The sequence below is a fragment of the Carettochelys insculpta genome, chromosome 14 (assembly GCF_033958435.1).
Source record: "Carettochelys insculpta isolate YL-2023 chromosome 14, ASM3395843v1, whole genome shotgun sequence".
Lineage (NCBI taxonomy): Eukaryota > Metazoa > Chordata > Testudines > Carettochelyidae > Carettochelys > Carettochelys insculpta.
Genome location: NC_134150.1, coordinates 6,765,923 through 6,790,924, shown reverse-complemented (window position 1 = coordinate 6,790,924; position 25,002 = coordinate 6,765,923). Strand labels below are relative to the sequence as shown.

The 25,002-nt window shown below is 47.0% G+C and overlaps 2 protein-coding genes across 2 annotated transcripts in view; one reads left to right on the top strand and one right to left on the bottom strand.

Annotated features, from left to right (window-relative positions):
- NECAB2 (N-terminal EF-hand calcium binding protein 2) overlaps window positions 1–11,861 on the top strand; it is a 366,794-nt gene extending 354,933 nt beyond the window's left edge. Inside the window, exons 12-13 of the mRNA XM_075008621.1 lie at window positions 9,296–9,387; window positions 10,501–11,861. Of these exons, the coding sequence (XP_074864722.1) occupies window positions 9,296–9,387; window positions 10,501–10,529 (121 nt within the window). The 3' untranslated portion in view covers window positions 10,530–11,861. The remainder of the gene's footprint in view (window positions 1–9,295; window positions 9,388–10,500) is intronic.
- Window positions 11,862–13,672: 1,811 nt separating this feature from the next.
- Window positions 13,673–25,002, bottom strand: part of SLC38A8 (solute carrier family 38 member 8) — a 36,164-nt gene continuing 24,834 nt past the window's right edge. The window contains exons 5-10 of the mRNA XM_075009111.1: window positions 24,527–24,584; window positions 23,383–23,497; window positions 21,240–21,387; window positions 19,959–20,158; window positions 17,411–17,462; window positions 13,673–13,775 (exon numbers count right to left, since the gene is read on the bottom strand). Of these exons, the coding sequence (XP_074865212.1) occupies window positions 13,673–13,775; window positions 17,411–17,462; window positions 19,959–20,158; window positions 21,240–21,387; window positions 23,383–23,497; window positions 24,527–24,584 (676 nt within the window). The remainder of the gene's footprint in view (window positions 13,776–17,410; window positions 17,463–19,958; window positions 20,159–21,239; window positions 21,388–23,382; window positions 23,498–24,526; window positions 24,585–25,002) is intronic.

Here is a 25,002-nt window from a genome sequence, read left to right as displayed (position 1 = left end):
GAGGACAGGTCTCTGCTGTCAGAGTGCCACATGTTCCCCATGTGTGCTGTGGAACTCAGGGCTTGACCTGCTGTCAGTGGCTCAGGGACCTATGTAGTCTTTCTGAGGACCACGGGATAACTTATCGTCTAGAAAAATGTCATTGTTTCATTTCCACAGAGTATGTATGTATCTAGTAGTCATCACCAAGGTGGACCCCAAATTATAAAGCATATTCTTTGAGGCAGTGGGTGAAGTAGCAGACCACCAAAACAGCATGGACTTTTTGTTATCTGCTAGGCTGGAAACATAAGTCTGAAGTACAAAGGGTACAATTGTAATTATCCATCTTATTATCATGGAATATGATGACTAAGCCATTTTAGAACAGCAATGACTCTCAAAAGAAGGGCCGTAGAATGTCTAGCATAATCATGTGCATAGAACTATGACCTACTGAATGGCTAATACAATACCCCTCCAAACTGTATTTACTCACAGAAATACTCAGTAATTTGTAGGTATTTGGAACATTTCTCCTCCCCCTCAGACTCTGTATCTGATGGGTTCACTAGTCTGTTGCTACACTTGTCACTGTTACATGCATTGGTTATCCTTCAGCAAGTCCTTTCTAATGCTTCCATTGGCATCCTATATCACAAGTGCCCTTCTTTCAGCTGAGAGAACAGGTCCTGTTTTGGGAGGGGATGGTCTGGCATCCAGACAAATGACCAGTCCAGCAGAATTGCTGATGGATGATCATTGCCTCAATACTGGTGCTCTTAGCCTGTTCCATAACTCTAATGTTGGTGCATCTGTATTCCCACATGATCTTCAAAATCTTGAGGAGGCAGCATTGGGGATGACTCTCGAGGACTTTCAAGTGATGTCTGTAGGTTGTCCAGGTTTCAGACCCATACAACAATTCTGGGAGAATAACAGCTTGATAAAAAAGAAGTGTGGCATCTGTTTGAATATGGTGAGCTTTAAAAACCCTATGCTGTAAACGAGCAAAGGGTGCACTGGCACCGCTCAAATGGTATTGGTTTCTACCTCAGTATCTGCCTTGGGTGAGACATGACTTCCCAGATAGAGCAAATGGTCAGCCATTCTCCAGTTGATTTTAACATTGACTTTAATAGATGGAACATGTGTCATTTGGAGAGGGCTGATGGAGCACTTTGGTCTTCTTTATGTTGATCATGAGACCAAAACATATGTAAGTATTGGCAAACATACAGGATAGTTTGAAGATCTTTCTCAGAGTGGGCAAAAACTGCTTTGTCATCAGCATAGTGAAGTTCCACAATAGATTGGTGGAAATCTTACTCAGCTTTCTGCTTGCTAACCCTGAACAGCTTTCCATCCACTTGTCTTTTTCCCAAATGGTTGGGAAAAGGCAAATATAGTGTCCATCTTTAAAAAAGGAAAGGAGAACAATCCAGGGACCTATAGACCAGTCAGCCTTACGTCAGTCCCCAGAAAAAATCATGGAGGGGATCATCCATTTTGCAGCCTTTGGAAGAGGGGAAAGTGAACAGGAATAGTCAACATGGATTCCCCTGGGCAAATCATGCCTGGCCAACCTGATTAGCTTCTTTGTGGATATGGGGAAGTCAATGGGTGTGATGTACTTTGACTTTAGCAAAGCTTTTGTTACAGTCTCCCACAATATTCTTGCCCACAAGTTAGGGAAGTATGGACTGGATGAATAGACTGTAAAGTAGATAGAAAGCTGGCTAGACAGTTGAGCCCAATGGGTAGTGATCAATGGCTCAGTGTCTGGCTGGAGGGTAGGGATAGAGTCTAGAGTGACCTAGATAAATTGGAATATTGGGCCAAAATAAATCTGATGAGGGTCAACAAAGACAGGTGCAGAGACCTGCACTTAAGACAGAAGAATCCCAAGCACTGTTACAGGCTGGAGACTGACTGGCTAAGTAGCAGTGCGGCAGAAAAGGACCCGGGGATTAATTACAGTGGATAAGAGGCTGGATATGAGTCAACAGTGTGCCTGTACCATGCAGGCTAATGGCATATTGGGGTGCATTACAAGGAGAATTTCTAGCAGATCTAAATAAGTTATTATTCCCCTCTACTCAGCACTGGTGAGGCTACATCTGGATTATTGCATCCAGTTCTGATGCCTCCCTGCCCTGTCCGCCCGCCAGTATAGAAAGCATGTGGGTGCTTTAAGATGTCCAATGAAGGGCAGCAAAAATTATTAGGGAGCTGGAGCACATGACTTACGAGGAGAGGCTGAGGGATTTGTTCTTATTTAGTTTGCACAAGAGAAGAAGGAGGGGCATTTTGATAGCAGCCTTCAGCTTCCTGAAGGGAGGCTCTGAAGATAGTGGAGAGAGACGGTTCTCAGTAGTGATGGATGGCAGAACAAGGAGCAGCGGTGTCAAGTTACAGACCAGGAGGTGTAGGTTCATTAGGAGGGTGGTGAAGCACTGGAATGTGTTACCTAGAAAGGTGATGGAATCTCCATCCCTAGAGGTTTTTAAGTCCCAGCTTGACAAAGTCCTGGCTGGGATGATTTAGTTAGGCCTAGTGAACACTGGAGGATAAAATCAAATTTAAGGGTCTTAGGTCAATTTTATAAACCAACAGCACCACAGCACTCATTAGGTTGATTTTAAGGGGCTCTTAAGGTTGACTTTTGTACTCCCAGTTTCACAAGGAGTAACCCCATAAATCAGTTTTTCAATGTCAACTTATGCAAGTGCAGATGGCAGCATTATTAAAATCAATTTTATTAGCCTTCAAAACTATCCCACGATGCCCCTTGATGTGTCCTTTCTGGTCATCACTTCACCTCTGGTGCTCTCCGGAGCTGTGTCTACACGTGCACGCTACTTCGCAGTAGCGGCACTAAGTTCGAAATAGCGCCCGTCGCGGCTACACACGTCGGGCGCTATTTCGAAGTTAACTTCGACGTTAGGCGGCGAGACGTCGAAGTCGCTAACCTCATGAGGGGATCGGAATAGCGCCCTACTTCGACGTTCAACGTCGAAGTAGGGACCGTGTAGACGATCCGCGTCCCGCAACGTCAAAATTGCCGGGTCCTCCATGGCAGCCATCAGCTGGAGCGTTGAGAGATGCTCTCTCTCCAGCCCCTGCGGGGCTCTATGGTCACCGTGGACAGCAGCCCTTAGCCCAGGGCTTCTGGCTGCTGCTGCAGCAGCTGGGGATCCATGCTGCAGGCACAGGGTCTGCAACCAGTTGTCGGCTCTGTGGATCTTGTGTTGTTTAGTGCAACTGTGTCTGGGAGGGGCCCTTTAAGGGAGCGGCTTGCTGTTGAGTCCGCCCTGTGACTTTGTCTGCAGCTGTGCCTGGCACCCTTATTTCGATGTGTGCTAGTTTGGCGTGTAGACGTTCCCTCGCAGCGCCTATTTCGATGTGGTGCCGTGCAACGTCGAAGTTGAACATCGACGTTGCCAGCCCTGGAGGACGTGTAGACGTTATTCATCGAAATAGCCTATTTCGATGTTGGCTTCACGTGTAGACGTAGCCCAGGTGATCAGGAAACAGTGATCATCAGTCCGGCACTCAGATGTCAGGAGCAGACATGGGGAGCACACCCTTGCAGCACACCTACTAGCCATGAGTTCACAGGGTCGCAAAAGAGTCCCAGCATGGAGCCATCAGGAGATCCAAGGCCTCATTGCTGTGTAGGGAGGATGAATCTATCCTCAGGGAGCTCAAAAACAGCCAAAGAAATGCAGACAGTTGTACGAAGATATCACAGGGCATGCTTCAGAGAGGGTACACCAGAGACGCTCAGCAGAGCCATGTTAAAATCAAGGAGCTCAGGCAGAATTACCAAAAGACAAAAGAAGATTATGGTTGGTATGAGTGGCATCTTATTCTGGGGACAGACTCAACCTCTTCCTCCAAAAAAATGCATGGACTCTTCAGTATGTTGCTTGGCAGGATGATGAAGGGTGGTGTGAGGTGGTAGATGAGGAAGAGGTGGACAACAGTGGGGTGCACTCCAGTGCAGAAGCTGATCCTGCGAGCCAGGAGCCATTTCTCACATTGGAGCCCATCCCCTCATGCCAGGAGGTTTCAGAGGAAAACCATGATGCTGGAAAGGGCACTTCTGGTGAGTAGGCTTTTTTTCTATGGATAATAGTAGGGTGCCATCATGGCGGGGGTGGCTGTCTACGCACATTAATGTTTCTGGGGGTGGAGTGCTGATCCTGTTTGGACATCTGACTGAAGGTCTTAGACAGGCTCTTTTGGATGTTCCTCACAAGTTTTTGGGGAGAGCTGCTTCTATGGTAAGACACCTTGCCACACCAAGCCACCAGTAAGTAAGCTGGACCCATGAGCATTCTTGCATATTTTCCAGCATTGTAGCCAGACAGGACGAGCATTCTTTCCTTATCCCTTTTTCTAATTCTGAGAAGGCTGGTATCTCCTCTGGCAACCTAACACATATGGGAAGTTGCATAAGTCTCTGCAGTGACTTTTAATGATTTTTTGCCTGTGACCTAGCACAGACCAAAATTCATGCAGCCTGACTGGCTTTTAAACCATGGCAGAGAAAGCCTTCCCTCCCCTGGCCTGGTGGGCGATCAGACCCTGCCCTGTTTCACATCCACGCCTGCGGTGATGTTTAATGATTTTTTAACTCCTGGCACAGTCTGCTTTTAAATCAAGGTGCTGCTTTAAGAAGCCCACATGGCAAGCCCTCCCCACAACCTGGGCTGGCGACACCACCTCCAGTGCTTGGTGGCATGCCCCATCAAAACGGCAGAAGGGGCGCGTCCACGTTATTTTTTCCCGTGAACCGAAGATAGCTTACCATTGTGTTCATGGTAAACATCAGCTGCAGAAGACCTTGACTTCTGCTTGGATTTGTGCATTCCTCAGCCTTGAGAGTCCACAGAATGACCTTACCATGTCCATATATTCTTCCATGAAGACGGACAGCCATTCACTCTGTCAGTGTGCTCATTGTGCCAAGTAAAGAGAAAAATGTTGCTATTGACAATGCCCATAATATTTCAACTCTTTTTTTAAACAGGAATCAACCTTGCAAACAGGAATCAGAGGACTCATGTCCTCCCCCCCCCCCCCCCCGAGGTGAGATCACCCCAAATGCAGAAAAGGAAGAAGAACTGTCAGGAACTCATGGCTGACTGTTTTGAAGCAGCAGGAAAAGAACGACTGGAGGCCTCCCAAGAAGGACACAGGACATGAGAGACAAAGAGAAGCATGATGGACAATCAGACTAAAATGCACACTTGAGTTCTGTCCTTAATACACAGGCCGATGGAGATACTGGAAGCAATGCTTGAAAGAATAAACTGTATACCCACCGTGCAATACATGCCCCATCTCATGCTTCACTTTCCATATTCATGCCTCTCCCCAGTCAGTTCTCTGTATCCCCTAACCAATCCAGCCCCCCAGCTCCCAGCACCTGCCACCTTAGACCTCCATCCACACTTTCAGTCCCCTCCCCTGTTCAGGGCTCTGCATCCCCTGTCCAGTCCATGCCAGACCCTTTTATACCTCCTCCCTCCACATCTTCAGCCCCTTCCCTGTGTCAAAGCCCCAGAACAAGAGAGGAATGTCACAGAGATCCTGGCAGCCCACTCCCAGGGACTCGCATATCCCCCCAGCAGAAGGCTAACAGTCCAGCAACCATAACTTTATTATCCTTTTGTTTTCCCTCTACCTTCCACTCTGCCACTAGGACCCCCTAAATAAAACATTGTAGGTTGGAAAAAGAAAAGTTTTGTTATTAGTTAACATGCTTTGGTGTCCATGCTCTGAGGATGGGTCTGGTGCTGAGGGCTGTCACAGAGTTAGAGGTGGTTTCATACAGGGCAAGGAAACAACATGACAGGGGGATGCTAGTTAATGGCAGGAGATTCAAGACCCTGCATGCTCTTTCATAAACTTGGTTTTTAAGGCATCACTTATTTTCAATTGCTCTTGTGTCTGGCTGCTGCTAATTACTGGCCTCTCATTCTCCAGGGGCATTAAGTTCAGAATATACTGCCTTATAGTGTGGGAAATTAGCACAAAACACTGCACCAAACATTGAAGTGTCTCCAAATCCACGTTATCCTTATAATGGCACATAGCAGGCGATGTAAAAGCAGTGCGTAAAGTCCCTTGGCCTTTGTTTCCCCAGTGGGCCCCAGGAAGTGAGGGAAATGCATTCTGGACCCATGACATCGGGCACCCAGAACTATTTGTGGTAACTTTTTTCCCACACAAGAAACTGCCACAGAATTTCAAAATGCAATACGGCTGCAGGATCTGTGGGTTAGGCGCTCACACTGCACTGCAGCTGCGGTTGAACTTAAGCGATTGAATGGCAACACCGTAAGTGCCATTCAAATGCAGACACTCAACTTTGACTTTATAAAATCCAGTGTTAAAATGTCAACTTTAATAAATTCGCCTTTAGTCCCGAGTGTAAACATACCCTTAGGGTTGAGCCTGCTTTAGGCAGGGGACTGGACTCGCTGACCTCCTGAGGTCCCTTCCAGCCTTTGGAGGCTATGCGTCTGTGATTCATTGTGTAAGTTATTTCAGTGCCAGCTGGGAGCTTCCAAGCAGGTAGGGAAGGAATGACAGCAATAAAAGCCACAAACGTGGCTGGAGCGACAACGCAGCCCTGTTTAATGCTTGTGTTTATTTGGACAGATTCACTCTGGGAGCCAGTACTACTCACAACATTCACTGTCAGGTTGTCATGAAGCAACTTTGGGACATTGATATACTTACCAGGACATCTAGTTTTTGAAATGACCAGGGGGGCGTGGTGATTCCCTGACTCAATGGCTTTCGTTAGCTCCATGGAAGCCATATACAGTGGTCAGGTTTTTGCTCCCCACACTTTTCTTGCCACTGCTGTGCTGTAAAGATCATATCTGCAGTTCCATAGCCTGGTCAGAAACCACTCTGTGTTGCTGGTAAAATTTCTTCTGACGGCGAGGAGCCATGCCCCAGCTTTGCCTGCAGTGGCAAGTGGAGAGATACCACAACAGTTTCCACAGGTGGCTTCATTCCCTTTCTTGAAGTGGGTGACAATCAGGGCATCCCTCATTTTACTTGGCTGTCGCCTCCTTTATGCAGATCTAAGAGCGAGCAGGCTCCATGGCCAGTGTACAGCCTGTGTCAGGTAGGCCAGGGGCAGCATTAAGGCTCACGGTTGCACAGCTTTTCCTGGTGACTGCACTACTGAGCGTATAGCAAAGCACGGAACTCTTGAAAAAAATGTTCCACTGCTGTCAGCTGGAGCATAATGAGCATTGTGCATCCACCCCTGGGCTGAGAGAGAGAGCAGACGACCAAGAAACCATTGCAGCTGAGAGCCTGGCCCCCGCAATGAGTGAATTTGCCTATTTTGCCTTCCATTTTGCGCGCACGCACAAAAAAATATATTTTAGAGGAGAACTGATTTCTTCCCTTCTCCAGGGCTTCAGTGGGCTCAACCAGTGCATTTCTGCTGGAACCATCCTGAACTTAATGGGTTGTTCGACACTTTAATTCAAACACTTAAATTGCAGTGGCTGAGTCCGTACAGTAGGGGGCACCTACTAGCCAGAGCATCACAATAGTTGCTGAAGAGAGGCTAATTTCAGCCGCAGTGCCAGCATAGGCCTCCGTAGTGTTTTTACTGCTAAGGTTGCTTGACCCAACCTAAACCTTCATCTGCCCCAGCTCCTGTTGCTTGACAGGGCTCTGTCAGTTGTACTCACACCTGGCAGAGCTGGCTTTGGTGACAGTTTTTCAGCAGAGGCAGGCACGCCCCCACACACACTCAGTAATGGGTTGGAGCTAATGGGAGAGTGCCTTTGTGTCCCGCTGAGCCGGGTGGGGGGGCGGAGTTTGAACTGCAGGTGATGCGTAGCACTGGGTCCTCGAGCTGATGCTCATCTGACATGAGCAGACCTTCTAAGTCACACTCATTAGCAAAGTGTGTGTCTCTGCTCCCACTGTGGCACCTGTGAAAACATTTACTGCACAGTGTTTTCTGTGGTACTCCTCACCTACCGAGCTGGTATAAATAAGCCAGAGCAAGGGTGGGGATAACAAGGTTAGCTCAGTCAGGAAGGGTGAGGCTTACCACCAGCAGTTGATCTGGAGGTGTGAACACCAAGGGAGGGGAAGCTGCTTTTGTATTTAGCCAGCCATTCACAGCCTTTGTTTAATCCAGAGCTGAGGGTGTCGAATTTGCAGATGGATTGTAGCTCAGCAATTTCTCTTTGGAGTCTGGTCCTGATTTTTTTTTGCTGTAGGATAGCTACTTTTAAGTCTGCTACTGTGTGGCCTGGGAGATTGAAGTGCTCTCCTATGGGTTTTTGTATATTGCCATTTCTGATATCTGATTTGTGTGCGTTTATTCTTTTACGTAGAGACTGTCCAGTTTGTCCGATGTATATAGCAGAGGGGCATTGCTGGCACATGATGGCATAAATTATATTGGTAGATGTGCAGCTGAATGAACCCACGATGGTGTGGCTGATCTGGTTAGGTCCTGTAATGGTGTTGCTGGTGTAGATATGTGGGCAGAGCTGGCAATGAGGTTTGTTGCATGGATGGGTCCCTGAGTTAGAGTGACTGTGGTGTGGTGTATAGTTGCTGGTTAGGATTTGCTTCAGGTTGGCAGGCTGTCTGTGGGCAAGGACTGGTCTGCCTCCCAAGGCCTGTGAAAGTGGGGGATCATTGTCCAGGATGGGTTGTAAATCCCTGATTTACAGGTTTTAGCTGAGGACTGTAGGTGATGGCTGGTGGTGGTCTGTTGGTTTCTCTCTTGGGCTTGTCCTGTAGTAAGAGGCTTCGTGGCACACATCTGGCTCTGTTGATCTGTTGTTTCACTTCCTCAGGTGGGTATTGCAGTTTCAAGAATGCTTGGTAGAGATCCTGTAGGTGTTTGTCTCTGTCAGAGGGGTTGGAGCAAATGTGGTTATATCTTACTTTTAAGATAACTTTTCTGTTAGTCTATAAGGTGCCACAGGACCCTTCGTTGCTGTTACAGATCCAGACTAACACGGCTACCTCTCCAATACTCTGCTAAGATAGAGGGTGATTAAAAGCGAGCCTGATAGCAAACTCTGCGGCATACATGAAAATCCCTACCGGTCAGCATGGGAGGGGCGGGAGACTAATCTTGAGAACAAACTGTAACTGTCTCTGCAAATGTCCCTATTTCTTATGTGCCCTTTAATCACGCCCGAGTGCACCACCCCATAGCAATGGACAACCCCGGTTCAGCATTCTGTTGCTGAGACCCACGAGCATTTATAGGCCACCATTAACAATTTCTCAAACTCTGTTCCAGACACCTGCAGAGTGCTCCCTGCAAAGGGTTCCAGCATGTTAAAGTGGACACACTGACTCAGCCTGAAGCAGTTTCCACCGTGTCTGTGCCAGGTAAGGGCAACGACAGCTGAGAGAGCATCATTCCAAAAGGTACAGTCCCCAGGCTAAAGTTCCTGCATCAGCCATTTGAGGCAGATGCCCCTTAAGGAGCTAAGCAGCAACAGCATCTGATGTTTAATGACTAATGAGCTCTGTGCCCTGTCAGAAAAGCTACTTTGTAGGGCAACCGCCTTAACCTGCTGAGCACACAATGCCACCCACCACCAGTTAAGGTAACTCTTGGCCTGCACACCACACCCAGTAGCACACACGGAAGCATCAGCAGGGCAGTTGCTGTTTATCCACAAGAGCAGCACAAACTGGTGTGTGTGAAAACACAAAATGTGCCCACGCGTCTCAGTGCTGAACAGAGAGGAGGAGGAGCTGCTGATTTTTCAAGTTTGTAAAAGGCTCCAGGTGGGAAATCAAGCGACATGGACCAGAAATGACCCAGTGAAGTTGGGCAACTCCCTAAGCCCTGGTCCCCAGTCAATATTTGCATTGCTGTAACTTGGCTGGTTGACTGTGATTTAAAAGAAAGAACAATAGAGCAACACCAATACAACCCCTAATGCAGAGGCAGCAATCTGCTATAAAGGGCCTTGTTCCCACATGAGAATGGGACTTAGCTATGTCAATACGACACTGGTAGTGCCTCAGTTTTCCCCTGCAGATAACTACAGACCTCCCCCAGGGGCTGTGAAGTGTAATTAGCTTGCAAAGCACTGAGGGGGTTGAATCGATGGTGCTAGCAACGCCACACAGCGATTTATTCTGTAAGCAACTCATTCTTCAGCACAACTGTAAAGTGCCAAGTTCTACATTCCCGCTCAGCCATAAATCCAGCTCGACCTGAGTGATGGGGCTTCCCATTTACACTAGAGTTATCGATGCAGAATTTGGCTCATTGTTCCTATCCAGCAGCGTTTTAGCTGTGTGACACAAGACCGTCCCTCTGAGCGATTTGTTTTGCCAGCAGAGCTCAGGTTTTCCCCATTTGTATTGCGATGAGAAGGCCAGCTCTGCCACAGGCTCCAGCTGCCCTCGCCCACAACGCCACCCTGGGGAGGGTTAGCACAAAACTTCGAGGGAGAGAGGGAGCATTAACTGTTTGTTCTTTTGCAGCTGCCTGGTGCACTCTGAACAGAGACTGAGTCCACAGCCAGCACAGATCCCAGCAGCAAGGCGAACAGTGGCACTTCCAGGCTCGCTTGCCTTTTCTGTCCAGTGAATTCTCTCTCCCTTTGCTGAAGACTAAACTCCTGTCTTTTCTAATGCCCTTGTTAGAGGTGATGTCTTTTGAGTTCACTACTAACCAAGACTGTCAGCAATGTAGTTGCCAGGTGCTTGAAGTGAAGGAAAAAACAGAACCACCCCCCATCGTTCCTAAATGCTCTCCTCCAGGCTTGGAATGGAGCAGTTTGCCTGTCTCCTGTCTCCAACAGCCCCACTGCAAGCTGCTTATCCTTCCTGTGCTTCAGTAAAGGGAGGATGGTAGAACAGCTGGCTCAGAGTGTGCAAAGCTAAACGTAGGTCCCTCGGTAGCAAAGGCCTGACCTTCAGAGGTGCTGTGGCTGCTAGGATTGCAGTAGGACCTGGCTGATTTTAAGCACTTCACAAATAGTTAAGGTAGTGACAGACAGGAGCAGGCGCGAGTCCTGTCTGTCTGAGCCGTGCCAGCATCAGGCACTTTTTTATCAAAACAAAAAAGCAGTCAAGTAGCACTTTAAAGACTAACAAAATAATTTATTGGGTGAGCTTTTGTTAGTCTTTAAAGTGCTACTTGACTGCTTTTTTGTTTTGATAGTATATAGACCAGCCCGGCTCCCTCTGTGGCACTTTTTTCGGGCGTCTGAATAGCAACACTGCTGTTTGTTTCTTTGCCTGGAAATTTTGTAAGAAAACAATTGAGAGCCCTGCAGTACTGCTGAAAGAGTTTGCCTTGAGGTTTCAGTAGCACAACGGGCCTTACTCATGGAGCAGAGGAGAGGGTCTGCCGCTGCCTTAGAACTAGATACAAAGGACTCCTCATTTCACCTTTTGCAGATGTTTAATTTGTTCATTGGGTTCCTCCTTTACATTCCGGCTGCTGAAAGGAACAAAATGCCTTTCTCCTCCTCTCCCCCTCAGTCCTACCTCTTGGTTCCACTATTAGTTTCCTTCACATTAACGCCAGTGCATGCTAGATAAGCCTCGATGTACTATAGATGCCTTCTGGCTGTAGACAGTAGCAAGCTGTTTCTTTACTAAGTTTGTGCATTTTATATATGTTTGTAATGGGGACAGAAGCAGGGAAGACTGTTCTTTGGGATGCAGGCTTGCTCATTTCTTCACTTTGACTGTAACATTTGATATTATTCTACCTGTATGTTAGAAGTCATCAGACTCTACAAGCATAGAACACTGTAGGATGTATTACACGTAAGAAATTTAATATTAGGCTATGTACAGTTCAGTACTACAGAGATCAAATAAAATGCAATTGAGAAGTGGAGGTGGTCCGTTCTAAATGTCTCCTTGCTCGTCCAGAAGTAGTTTTGTGAACATATAACAAAAAAGGCGTCAAAATAATTCAAGGATAGGTGGAAAACAAAGAAGATTTTTGGCAAAGAGTTATCATTGCTGTTGTATAGCATCACTTCTGCATGGTGGGAACTCAGGCATCCTTATACTGAAGCTGAAATGCCAGTGTCTGCGCAGTGACGATGTTTCTCCCCTGCAATCTGAGGTATGACTGCAGTCTATACAGACAGACCTGGACTAGCTTTGACCTAGCTTGCTCATATAACAATCTCAGGGGTTGTATGAGCCTGCTCAGGACCTGCTGCTAATGCAGGGGAGGCTGTGCTATTGCTAAGTTATCAAAGCTACAGTCACACCACTAACTGGCGTTTAGCCCCGTAACGTGCATGAAGGATATAGGCATGAATTCCTGAAGGGAGCTCTAAAGAGGATGGTAAGAAATTGTTCTCAGTGGTGTCAGATGGCAGAACAAGGAGCAATGGTCTGAAGTTACGGGGTGCGGGGGGTGTAGGTTGGATATTAGGAAAAACTACTTCACCAGGAGGGTGGGGAAGCCCTGGAATGTGTTGCCTAGAGAGGTGGTGGATTCTCCTTCCCTCAAGATTTTTAAGTTCTGGCTTGACAAGGTCCTGGCTGGGATGACTTAGTGGGGGGGCTGATCCTGCTTGAAGCAGGAGGCTGGACTAGATGACCTCCTGAAGCCTCTTCCAGCCCTAGGATTTTATGAAGTTGTTACACTAGTACAAGTACTAGAACTTACAAGTTGTATTCTGGTAACGGACCTTCTGTGTGTGTTTTAGCAATAGCACATGAGCTGTAGGATACAAAACATAATCATTCAGGATTTCCCCTTTTCCGGAGCGCGCACACACATATTCATGCTATGTTGGCAGCATTTTGCCCCCGCTTTGCACAGATGTAAATGGATGTCTAGTTAGTGCCTTGAACATGCTACAATATGTAGCACCTAATTAGCATAATTCTTGCTGCATGAAGTTCGAAACTGATAACTTTGAAACACCGGCAAAACATTTTGGGAGTAAGGGAACTAGGAAGTTGTGCAGGCATATCAAAGTGCCCGTGGCTACATGGCTTGCCGGCGCTTCGAAGTTCGCAACTTCAAAGTCTGTGCGGTGAGAATTATGCTAATGAGATGCTGCATATGCAGCGCAGCACCTCATTGGTATTCACCGATCTGGCTCATTTACATGCCCCCTTCGAAGGGGCGGGGGCTACTGCAGACGAGCCCGGTGTGTAGAAAGGATGACAAAATGGGATTGGTATAACCCTTTGGGAGAACTGGAATTTGAGATGGTCATAGCAGGGTGTAGTTTTAAGAGGGGCGTGTCGGGAGTACTTGAAGTGCCCTTTCTTCTCCTACAGCTGATACTTTGTGGTTGCTGTGATGAAAGGAAATGTGTGGCCACAACAAACCATCAAACATCCGAAGGGAAGAATGTATAAATGGTGTGAGGAGATGCAATGATCTTAGAGCATCTCTACAATGCTCCTACCCAACTGGACCCTAGGATTTAGCAAAAGTAGAAACTCTGCAAATAAATCTTTATTTTGTTAAAAGCCAAATTGAGCATACACAGGGATGGGCTAAGAAACCCCCTCAGTCATTTGGAAACCATGCTGTCCTCCAGGAAGAGACATTGTTCTTTGCAAGCATAGCATGGGGGTATATCATGGGGCGGGGTCACACCGAGCAACACTGTAGGGGATCACATTGTGTGCAACTTGTTGAGGGCTTGTGGGTACCTGTTAGCAGCTAGAATTTGTAGACCAGCTCCATGACAGCAATGGTTGTGCTCTGGCCAAAGACAAAAGCTCCACAGAGGATAGAGACGATGCCCCAAGCAACCAAACAAGACCTAGAAATTAAAAGAACAATGCAATGGACCTCTATGCAATGACTGAATTTCCCAAGGGAAGACTGACTTAAAAATAAGGGTTACCATAAATACAGCTTTTCTCCCAGACCTAAATGAGAAATCGGTGTGTGTTTATGTAGGTGTGAAAAACACTATGCACTCAATACACTAACCTTATCACTTCAGTACTTGGGGGTGGAGGTGGCTGGATTCTACTTTATTCCACTGAGGCGGGGAACGGTGCCTAATACCAGCTCATTAGCTGGTTAAAATGGTAGCAACGTGTAAGTGGATGTGGAGACAGAAGTTTATGAGTTCCCACTACAAGTTAATTCAGCCTTGCCACAATTTCTCTGCCTGTTTCTACTGTTTCTTACAGCATCCTTGCCACAATGTAAAGTTTTCCTGAAGCCAAGAGGTGCTGGACCAAAGAGTGGCTCTCAGAGGAGACAGCATTTGCTGTGGGGACACATAGCAGCTCAAACAAAAATTATGCTTCCCCTGTAGCTCACGTCTTTCGGAATGGATGAGCTGGGTTCAGTTTCCACCTGAGAAGTGTCTGCAGTCAATGACACTATGGGTACACAAGTCGGAAAGAACCCAGGTCTCGGGTTGAACTTCTGGAAGGGCCATATGTTGTAGTAGCCAAGGAGAGACGAACGAACACGTTGTTTATACAGAGCCAGACCATGAGAAATGTACCCCATTTTGCACAAAATTAGTTGCAGGGCTCTTGCTTATGAGAAATTGCCAGTGCGGCCTCTACTGCACAGAAATGTGGGACCTGCTGAAGAATAAATATTTTTAATTTCGGTTGAGTTTTGCTCCTGTTTCCCTACCTGTAAATGTGGCTAGAGCATTGCATTACACCACCTTTGCTTTGCCAGTTAAGTAACGTTACTTTTTCCTTCACCCCATGATCCATCTTCCGAAACATCTTCCACATTTTTGACATTTTAGTCAAATTCCATGAGAGTATTGAGTAACAAAGATGAGCTGCATACTGCAAGACTTAGAGAGCCTTAAAGACTGGCTGGGTTTGCGTTCAGCATACTTATGACTATTTTCTTTGGAAGAAAAGTATGTCTGGGTAAAACAACAAGACGCCAAGGTATAGTCTAGAAAACATACCCACAGACCTGGTCAGCTGACTGAGTGGTTTGTTCACTGAAAGGCAAGAGAAGCTATAGTCTGACAACTCTCCTCAGGTGAGCGAGACTATCGCTGTCCATCTGACCAACTGTGACATGCAAAATCCAGTGTAAGAAATGTACAATGAAAGAGGCTTGTGAATTCAGTTGTAGCTTAATTTACAGTGCTTATGTTAACGGTGCTTTATGCACCATTTAATTTGGAGGGGACTTTAAATGCAACTCCTGCTGACTCTCACCTCAGGAATAAGTTGAAGGACTACAGGCCCCTTCACTTCTGCCATCCCAACACTGACCGAAGAGGGAGGCAAACCCTTGACGTCCAGCAGTGGAATAGGGTATCTTGGGCAGCTGCAGAGGGATAAGTAAACTGGCTCCTCTACAATGTCATCTTACAGCCAACTCCTATTTCACAAGCTCTTCCTCCCACCATGCCAAAGCACATTCAAAGATTACAGGCCAGCATGGGGTAGGTCACAATTACCAACGGGTTTCGGACAGTCCTGAATGGAGCGCAAGAGAGAATTGCATCCAGCCCTCCTTAGGCAGAAGTATAAACAGTTCCAGGGAAACCAGCCAGTAGGGCAGAAACCCAAGAGGACTTCGGCTGGAGGTAGGGGGAAGGGGAGGTGAGAAAGCAGGCCCCAGCACCGATACAAAGGGCAAGTTATAATCAAGCAACAGCTTCAATCTGTGTTGCCTGGTAACAGATGACACACAGCAGATGAGGTACCAAAAGCTAAGGTAAAGTCTGTGCTACCTACCACAAAAGGGCCCTGCCTTTATCAGATTTAGTCAGATTTGCAAAGGCAGCTAAACTCCTGTTGATTTTCCCACCTACTTACCTTGGAGGATTCAGCCCAAAGGACACAATTCGGCATATTAACTAGGGCCATGCTATGCAAGTGATTCCACCAGTGTCACTTAAAGTGCTTCTGTCTTGCATGGAAGAATAGGAGACATAAACCTACTGACATTTTAAAATACTTACACAGTTAGGGTGACAGGATTGGGCCCTTATTGTTATCAGAGAATTAGTCTGAATTCAGGTGGTGGTCTGGCTGAAAAAGGCCTTATAGAACCATCGGCTGACAGTGCTGTGGTGTAATCATTGATAAAAGCCAAAAAGCAACAGGAACGCTTCCTGTTTGCTCATGAATTGGAAATCAATCTGCCTGTTTTCCTACCCTGTGGGCCGTAAGACGTTCAGTTTGCAATGCAAAGAAAAAAATATATTAAAAGTTCCTTACTGATTGCTAGGGTGGGATGCATATTAGAGCCGTATCATTCCAATAGAGGTCCCGCATCTGCTTTCATTGTATCCACGACCCTTATTTGCCATGTACATAATGACTTCTTACAGTTAAGCTTGCAGAAAAGGGTCTAATGCGCACACAAGTAAGTCCTCATGCCTACATGAGCAGCTTCCACTTCTCAGGAAGCAGAACCCTCCACCAGCTGGCCAGTTACACACCACAGAGTGAAAAGTCATCAGTTAGTTTCATCTTTAAAAAAAGAAATTACAGTCTGACTGCAGAATGTCATAGGAAAACCAGCTACATTTGCCTAATTATTATTCAAAGTATTCAGTAATAACTCAGTGAGATCTGCCAACACCTCAGATTACAAACTGTAATATTTAAGATTAATTTCTTAGCATTCAAATTGTTTAAAACCGCTTTTGCACGTTACACAACAAAACTAGCGTCTATTCCCTTCTCTCTCCGCATAATATTTTTGAGTTTCCAATAGGAAGGGAAAATTATATTGAGACAACATTCTCTCTCTCTCTGCTTTAACTGCTATAATTATGTCCCTCCAAAGGGCTTGTCAACACTAGCCCCCTCCTTTGAAGGGGGCATGTAAACGAGCCCAATCAGTGAATAGCAGTGAGATGCTGAGCTGCACGTGCATCACCTCATTAGCCTAATTCTTGCTGCGCAAACTTCAAAGTCGTTAACTTCAAAGTGCCAGCAAGCAGTCTAGCCACGGGCACGTCCAAGTACCCGCGCAACTTCAAAGTTGTGCGGGTACTTTGACATTCTCGCAGCTAGACTGCTTGCTGGCACTTTGAACTTAGCAACTTCCAAGTCTGCGTGCCGAGAATTCTGCTAATGAGGTGCTCCATATGCAGCACGGCCCCTCACTGCTGTTCACCAGTCGAGCTCATTTACATGCCTCGTTTGAAGGAGTGCAGTCTAGTGTAGACGAGCCCTATGTATGTTACTTGATTTCACAGTCTGAGTCTGCGAGAGCCTTGCAGTGGAGCTTAGAAAGCAGAAATGATACATTTATTCTAGGTGACGTTTTCATGGCCACGTCTGATGTATGGGAGATGAGGGAAGAAATGGATGGGCCCTGCCCCATCTTTGTAGTGATCATCTGGGAGAGATCCTCTTACACAGCGTTATCTATGTAGTGCACTAGGAACAGCTCAATATTTATGTGCATCTACCCAGCCCAATATGGTGTACTGACACTTACTTTTTTCTTGGTTCAATGGGTTCTGTTTCCATTGCACATACTAGACAGAGCCCTGCAAATGAAAACAAAACAAAACAGAAAAATGCAGGCATGTACTTATAATGTGTGTCATTTAACCATGTTATAAGCATTCGCAAATATTCCTTCCTCAAATATTCCTTCCCAGTAATCCATAAGAAGATGGTGGCAATTTTAGAACAACTATATATTAGTAGCTTTAATTGCCAAGATGTTCGCTGTGCATTGCCGAGCCACACAACAGCTTAATAAGAACACAGATGGATACAGCCAGCTATATGGCTTGGACATGTTGATGATTTTCTTCTTCATTTTCAGATAATTAGCAGTCTCAGTCTCTCTCTCTCTCCTGCAGGCATGTGAACTCCTAGCTGTTACTTTAAACGTTTGGTGTATTTGGATAATTGTTACATAAAACCATTCACGTGTCTTCATTTTACTTAGAAAAAAATGACCTCCCCTTTCCACTCTCCTTAAACTGGAAGGAAAAATTCTCCACTGAGGCAATTTTCCATGAAACCTCTGGCCTAATTGCACAGAGTTGATGATGGAACACTTGATAATCTTATCGGCAGTATGGACAACTCAGGGCCAGAGTTAGCATTATAATTGGCACCTACATATCTATATAAAGGGGTTTTAGCCCAGAGACTCAACGGGAAAGGATTTGGTTTAAAAAAATTTTCAAATGGAATTTATGTAAAATCAACAGTCTTGAGAAAAAGTTTGAAATAAGAGTAAAAGCTTCCACACGGTCTACCTTTCGCACACTCAGCGAAGGAACATATAGAACATTTGCTCAGGCCGAAGATGACTGAAAACAACCAGCAATGAATGGAGAAACAGCATGCCACAGCGTACTCTGCAAAAGCAAATCTGGCCATAGTCTTTTAAATACACTCATCCCTCCTTAAACAAGGACTTTACTTATGAGTACTGGCTAAAATGAGGGACACACATACTTACCTTTGTTCACTGGACGACGGAACTCCCCCTGCTACTATGGGCCTGACCCCCTCCCCACAGCTCCAACCTGCCGCAGCCTGAATCCCCGTCGGCCCCGCAGACCCAACTCACTGCAGTCTTAACCCTCCGCCCCGCTGGCCCTGCACAGCCCAAACCACCACAACCTTAACCCCTGCAACCCTGCACACCCCAAACCACGGCAGCCTTAACCCTCCCACTGGCCCTGCAGCCCCCCCAAACTGCCGCAGCCTGAACCCACCCCCCACCTACTCCCTCCCTCACAGATCCAGCCAGCCACCAGGTTGTAACGCTCCCTCCCGCTCATGGCCCCAAACTGCCCCCAGCCTTTAACCCTCCCCAACCCCCCAGCCCAAGGTTCACTTACCTTTCAAAAGCAGCACCACCCACTGGCACTCCTTGCCCGAGTTAGGAGCACATGGAACCAATCAGAGACTTTTACGTGCATTTTAATGGGAATTTAGTGTCCCTCTTATGAGTTTTCACCTACAAGCAGAAAGTTGGGAACCAATTGTGCTTGTATAGTGAGGGATGAGTATAGAAAAGTCTCCCTCTTCCTGAAAAATGAGCAATAGCCCACTGAAAAACTACTCAAGCCCTGAGTTTTTAACTTGTTCTACTGATGAAGCGGGTCTTTGCCCACAAAAGCTGATGCTCCAAAATATCTGTTAGTCTATAAGGTGCCACTAGACTTCTTGTTGTACATCTGCGCTGTGTACGTGGAAGGGATTATGCCAGATACAAGGCCTGTGACTAACAGGTGCACTGATAAATGACTAAACAAAATTCAGGACCGCTTATCTGTCTCCAAAACTGCCAGACTGCAGCCATATCCATAGAGTTCTATCTGAAGGCTATTTTTAAGTGTCCATGGGTTCTGGAGCCCTTCAGCTTGGGTCTTTGCTCTAGGAATAGGCCAAAGCAGGAAGGCAAACTTAAAAATCGATCCTCTTCCAAATTAGAGCACCCAGATTAAAAAGCTCCCGGATCAAATACGGAGGGAGAGATGACGTTGGGGTTTGTTTGTTTAAAGGGGCAAATGGAAGCATGTTCAAGGAGAGGTCTTTTTAAACTTGCACATGGATCCCAGTGCACTTGGGCAAAGAAAAAGCTGAGCAGAAGCCCCACCTCAGAGTCAATTTCCTTGTGTCAACCCCATTTTCAGAGGGAATTACTTCACAAACAGTTTTTCCATCCCAGAGCCGCAAAACGAGGGAAGTAAGTTTGCAGCCACATTGATCAACAATAACTAACATGGCAAATATCAGAGAGGTCGCCGTGTTAGTCTGTATCTTCGAAAACATCAAGAAGTCCTCTGGCACCTTACAGACTAGCAAATATTTTGGAGCATCAGCTTTTGTGGGCAAAGACCTGCTTCGTCAGAGGACTCATGCAGCTGATGAAGCAGGTCTTTGCACACGACAGCTGGTGCTCCAAAATATCTGTTTGTCTATAAGGTGCCACAGGACTTCTTGTATTTAATACAGCAAACACTTCCTAAGCTCAGCTTCTGAACTAAAATGTACACACATCTATTTGTACATGCCTGGAAAGATGAAGATGAAGAACGAACTGATACCACCAATAATACTGATGACCTTGCTGATGTCAGGAACAAACACAGCAATGACAAGTGTCACTATGATCCACGTGATCGTCAGCATGATCCTCGTCCACCTTTCATAAGGGTCCATAAGCAGGAGAGACCTGCACTTGTCATTCAAGCAGACATCCTGTAGGACAGATCTATCAGACACAGCCAGGTTACATACAGCACTGCATCTGCTCCTCTGCTGGGTTCAGAACCTCTTGCCAATGGCTACTGTCAGTCGTATTTTTACATGGTCTTTCTGGGGTTACCAGCTATTGGCTGTTCGTCACAGCTAAATACACAGTCGAGGTTCCCGTTACAGAGTGCTCTTTGGGAACAGGCTCAATAGGGAGCAGTGCAGAACTCAGTGCCACCGCAGTAGGGAGATGCCCATGGAAAACACATGGACCTGTATCTCCTCCCACACATGCCCTGCTGTCCCTTGCCAAGCATCTCCATGCACAGAAAGAACAACCTTTCGGGGTGGGCAGGCTGTTTTCCCTTGCACACTCCAGAAGGGCAGAGGCCAAGGCTTCAGCACCTCCCTGGCTCTTTTGGGACATGTGCCCTGAAGTTCCTGTGCTGGTACAAAGGCCAGGGACAACCTACTTTTTGTGAACGTAATGGCTCCATGATTTAGACTTACATGATTTAGGCTTTGAGACAGGAAGGAGAAGACACCTCCCTGCTAAGAATCTCATTTTCCCCTCTGATCCTCTTGCTTGGGATGCTCAGGATACACCCTTCCTTTTCCCTTCCACAAGGTCTCTTCCGAGGGGCCAGTTTAACTCCCTCACACCTTTCCCACGTGGTGCTAGCCCAGGCGCTCTGGTTCATATTCTCAGACAGCCCCTGTGCTTCGATCACTTGTGGGGAGGTCACACTGCCTTCCATGCAGCGACTACTGTCTATGTGAACCTTCTTCTCTCCCATTATGCTATTGTCTTTGCTGAGCAAGTCCTTTCCTGGCTTCCTTCCTTCAGTACTGTGCAAATACATCCCATCGATGGGAGCTTTTCAGCCACCCCCAACAGGGTCTTCACTGAGGTGTTGACTTAAACTAATTCACTGTCTTAAAGGTGGAATGGATTTTTGCCACTAGCAATAGCTCTTTCCAAACCTTCTCATGATGAAATCTCTATCACTGACACCTCCCACGCTGTCAGCATAGCCATAAGCCCACCCTGAACACTGCACGGCCACGCGTTTCAGTAGCCATGCACATCTCTGTCTCACCTTCCCAGCAAGAGAACAATTGGATATATGGTAATGATGGAGATGCCAAACAGTAGGCGGGCTATGGCGATGACCACGTCATTTCCTGGGTATGACATCAGAATATCTGCAGCAACATCAGGACCGAAGGTTAAATAGCCATAAAGACCTAGAAACAAGAGAAACAGCAAAGAGCATAGGCATTAAGGGCTGTGTCTACACTGGAGAGTTCTGTTGACAGAAGGGGCCTTCTGTCAACAGAACTCAGGGAGCGTCTGCACTCATAAAGCTTTCTGTTGACAGAATCTCAACAGAACCCACTTCTGCCTTGACAGAGGTATCCCTCAAAATCTGAGGCATAAATCTCTCCCTGTGTCTGCACCAGCCCCTTCCTTTCAGAAGGAACATGTTAATGGATGGGTTCGAAAGATGCTAAAGAGGCGCTGCCATGAATATGCAGCACCTCATTAGCATAATGGCAGCCACGGCGATTTGAAAGTGCAGCTTTCTAATCTGAACACCTAGCTGGTGTTAGGAAGAAGGGGCTTTCAAAAACTGGGGGGTCCTTTCAAAAGGTCCCTGTCTCCATGGGTGGCTCGTGATTCAAAAGCCGTACTTTCAAATCGCCATGGTTGCCATTATGCTAATGAGGCACTGCATATTCATGGCAGCGCCTCTTTAGCATCTTTCGAACCCATCCATTAACATGCCTCTTCCGAAAGGAAGGGGCTCATGTAGCCCCAGCCTCCGTTGGTAGAAGACTGTTGACAGAAGTGCGGTGTAGACACTTCTGTCAACAGAGAGGGCTTCTGGTTGCCGGGCAGCCCTGTTTGCACAGCTGCCATTCCACCTTCCAGAAGGCACTGAAGTATGGCAGCTCGATGTTGACAGAGCAAGTTGTGTGCAGCAACAATCTGTCTACAGATGTTCCATCGAGGTTTCTCTGGCAACGGTAACTTCTGTTGACTGATGCTTCTCATGTAGACATAGCCTAAATGTGTTATTGAGCTACGATCATGATGCTCTTTGGGGAGGAGTTTGGAGGCAAAACTAACTATGAGGGAACTTATTAAAATTAATGATTATGTCTACACTAGAAGCATCTGTCGGCAGTAGTTACTCTCGACAGGGCAATATCGACATAACCTCCGTCAACAGATTGCATCTATACACAACTTGCTCTGTCGACAGAGACCTGCCAGCCTGCACTGCCCTCTGGTGACAGAAAGTGGAATGGCAGCTCTGCGAAAAGGGCTGCGCAGCAACCGGAAGCCCCCTCTGTCAACAGACGTGTCTACACTGCACTTGTGTCGACAGTACGGTGTCCAGAGAGTGTTATGCCTCGAATTTTTGAGGGATAATACTGTGGAGGAACATGCAGAGTTCTGTCGAGACGCTGTCGGCAGAATGCTTTAAGTGTGTAGACTCTCCCTGAGCTATATTGACAGAAGACCCCTTCTGTCGGCAAAACTCTCTTGTGTAGACCCAGCCAGTCGGTATTGCTCCTCACAGTAATGGTAGCATTGCCTATTATTAAGGTTGCCCAACATTTCCCACATAAAATCTCCTCATAATTATGCAAAATTTTGTCCATTTGGGCTGAAATTTTGCATCCTGGGTGTCTGCCTTGGCCTGATTTGGTGGTAGGGTGTAAAAGATTTGATGGTTGCTGGATGAAGCACTATTATGTTAAGTCAGCTCCATCCACTCAGTGCACTGAGGCTGGCATCCTGTGGAAAATATAGTGGGCGATGATCTAGCTGGAGACCAGGAACACGCAACACTAAGGCCAAAGCATGACTGCACAGGCTGACTTCATTCTGGCAGTTCATAACTTCTGAACACTTGACTGCAACTGTAATAACGTTATTTTAAAATAGATTGTGTGTGTATCTACCACTTATGTGGGTGGAAGTAGGCGGCCTATGGCATCTGAGCTATAAAGAGTGGAAGCAATCGTCAGTCAAACTATTTAAGGTATCCCACTCAGGATCAGCTGATAATATGCCGGTCAGGAAAGCCCTTGTCCACATGATTCAGGCTGTATTAACATGGGCTGAACTGGAAGTCGTTGTCCTGTAGCAACAAAGCAGAACCCTGCAGTGCAGTTGCTGGGCCAGGGGAGAGGGGGTAATAGTTTCAGCAGGTTGCGGTAAGAGAATACCTGTCAGAGAATAAATTAGCAGGCAGAAGAGCATGGAGAGCACAGACACCAAGATCCACAGGGAGAGCTTCTTGTTGTGCATGCTGCTGTAAATGGCCACGCAGGCTTCATGACACTGAAATACAGGAGCGAACACCATGCACTTATCAGCAGGTGAAGGGAGGGTGAAATGCCTCAGCCCCTCTCACCACATGAACTGCAAGCTCTCAGCTTGTGTTCCCTCTGTCCGCCCTCCATGGCAGCCACCACTCCCATAAGCAGCCACTCAGATTTCTGTGATATTTCCTGAGCCCCCTCCAGAGACAGTGGTCACCTCCTCTCCAGTGATTCTCTCCAGCCACAAAACAGAGGGTGAAGAAGTCCTTCCTTCCTCCCAGAAGGAGAGAAGAGGATGTTCTCTGCCTCTGGAAGGAACCACTCCCACCCCGCTCAGGGCCAGGGAACAGCTGTTTCTTTCTCCACACCTCAGAGTGCAGGGTGGGCCGAGACAGAGCTCATAGGTCTTTTTGCCCTTCTCCATGGGGCAGGCACTGAACCAAGCACCTACACTGCTATGGACCTGAATGAAGGAGAGGCTCCAATTTAGGTGTCACTCGTTCTGTCTGCTCTGAAACCAGAGCAGAACGCGGATCCCCAAATGCTCTTTCTGCTCTGACCCTGTGACTCATGCAGGGCCCTCATGTATCAGGTGGCTCCAATAACAGTATTTCTTATAGCAAGAGATTCCCATTACTGGAAGCTCCTTAAATCAAGCCCAGTCCCCCTTCAAGACTTACTAGTGAAGGACGTTCCTCACTGTTGGGATCATGTCTGCGTTGGAAAGGTATGCACACTGCACTCCCTAAACACCCAGGGTGAAATCCTGATGCCAAGGGAGTCAATGAAGTCTTACCATTGACTTTCCTGGCACCAGGATTTCACTCCCAGCTTCCCACCCTACCAGGCAAGGACTCCATAGCGTCTGGGAAGCATGGTCTTGTGAGGATGAGAAGGGGTGTCTTGGCCTGTTCCACATGCTGGCTGTGAAGCTGGGAGGTAAGGCTTCCCTAGCTTGGGCCATGGCAATAAGTGAGAGCTTCTGCGAAAGCAGCAACCTCTGGGCTGGCCCACAGAAAAGGGCAATCAAAAGGCAAGTTGCAATTACCTGAAATCCAAAACAGATGGTTGGGATGACATTGAACATGGAAGCCAGGGAGGAGACCCTGCAAGTTTGGGAGAAGAAGGGGCACACAGGTCATTGGTTTAGTTAAAGGAAAAGCAGAGAAATACATTCACAGCCATGCCTGGCACTATAGCAAACAGATTCCCCCCCGCCACCCCCACCCCGGGGAAATCAGCTCAACAGCACAGCTTCTGCTGGCTACTCCAAACCAAGGCAAGTTTACATCCACTTACACAAGAGCGTCCATTCTTTCAACAGACTTTGGGTGCCTGCAGCCCCAATTAGAGTCTGTCATGAAAAGTCAGGTACAGGTCTGAGGCCTTAACTGAGGAAATAATTCCTCATTGGCAGCCCCTCATGTTCATCAGTGACAGCGGCAGCATAGACAGTGCTCCCATTATAGGCTGGGCCTACACGAGAGTTGTGTCCACAGAAGGGCCCTTCTGTCGACAGATGCT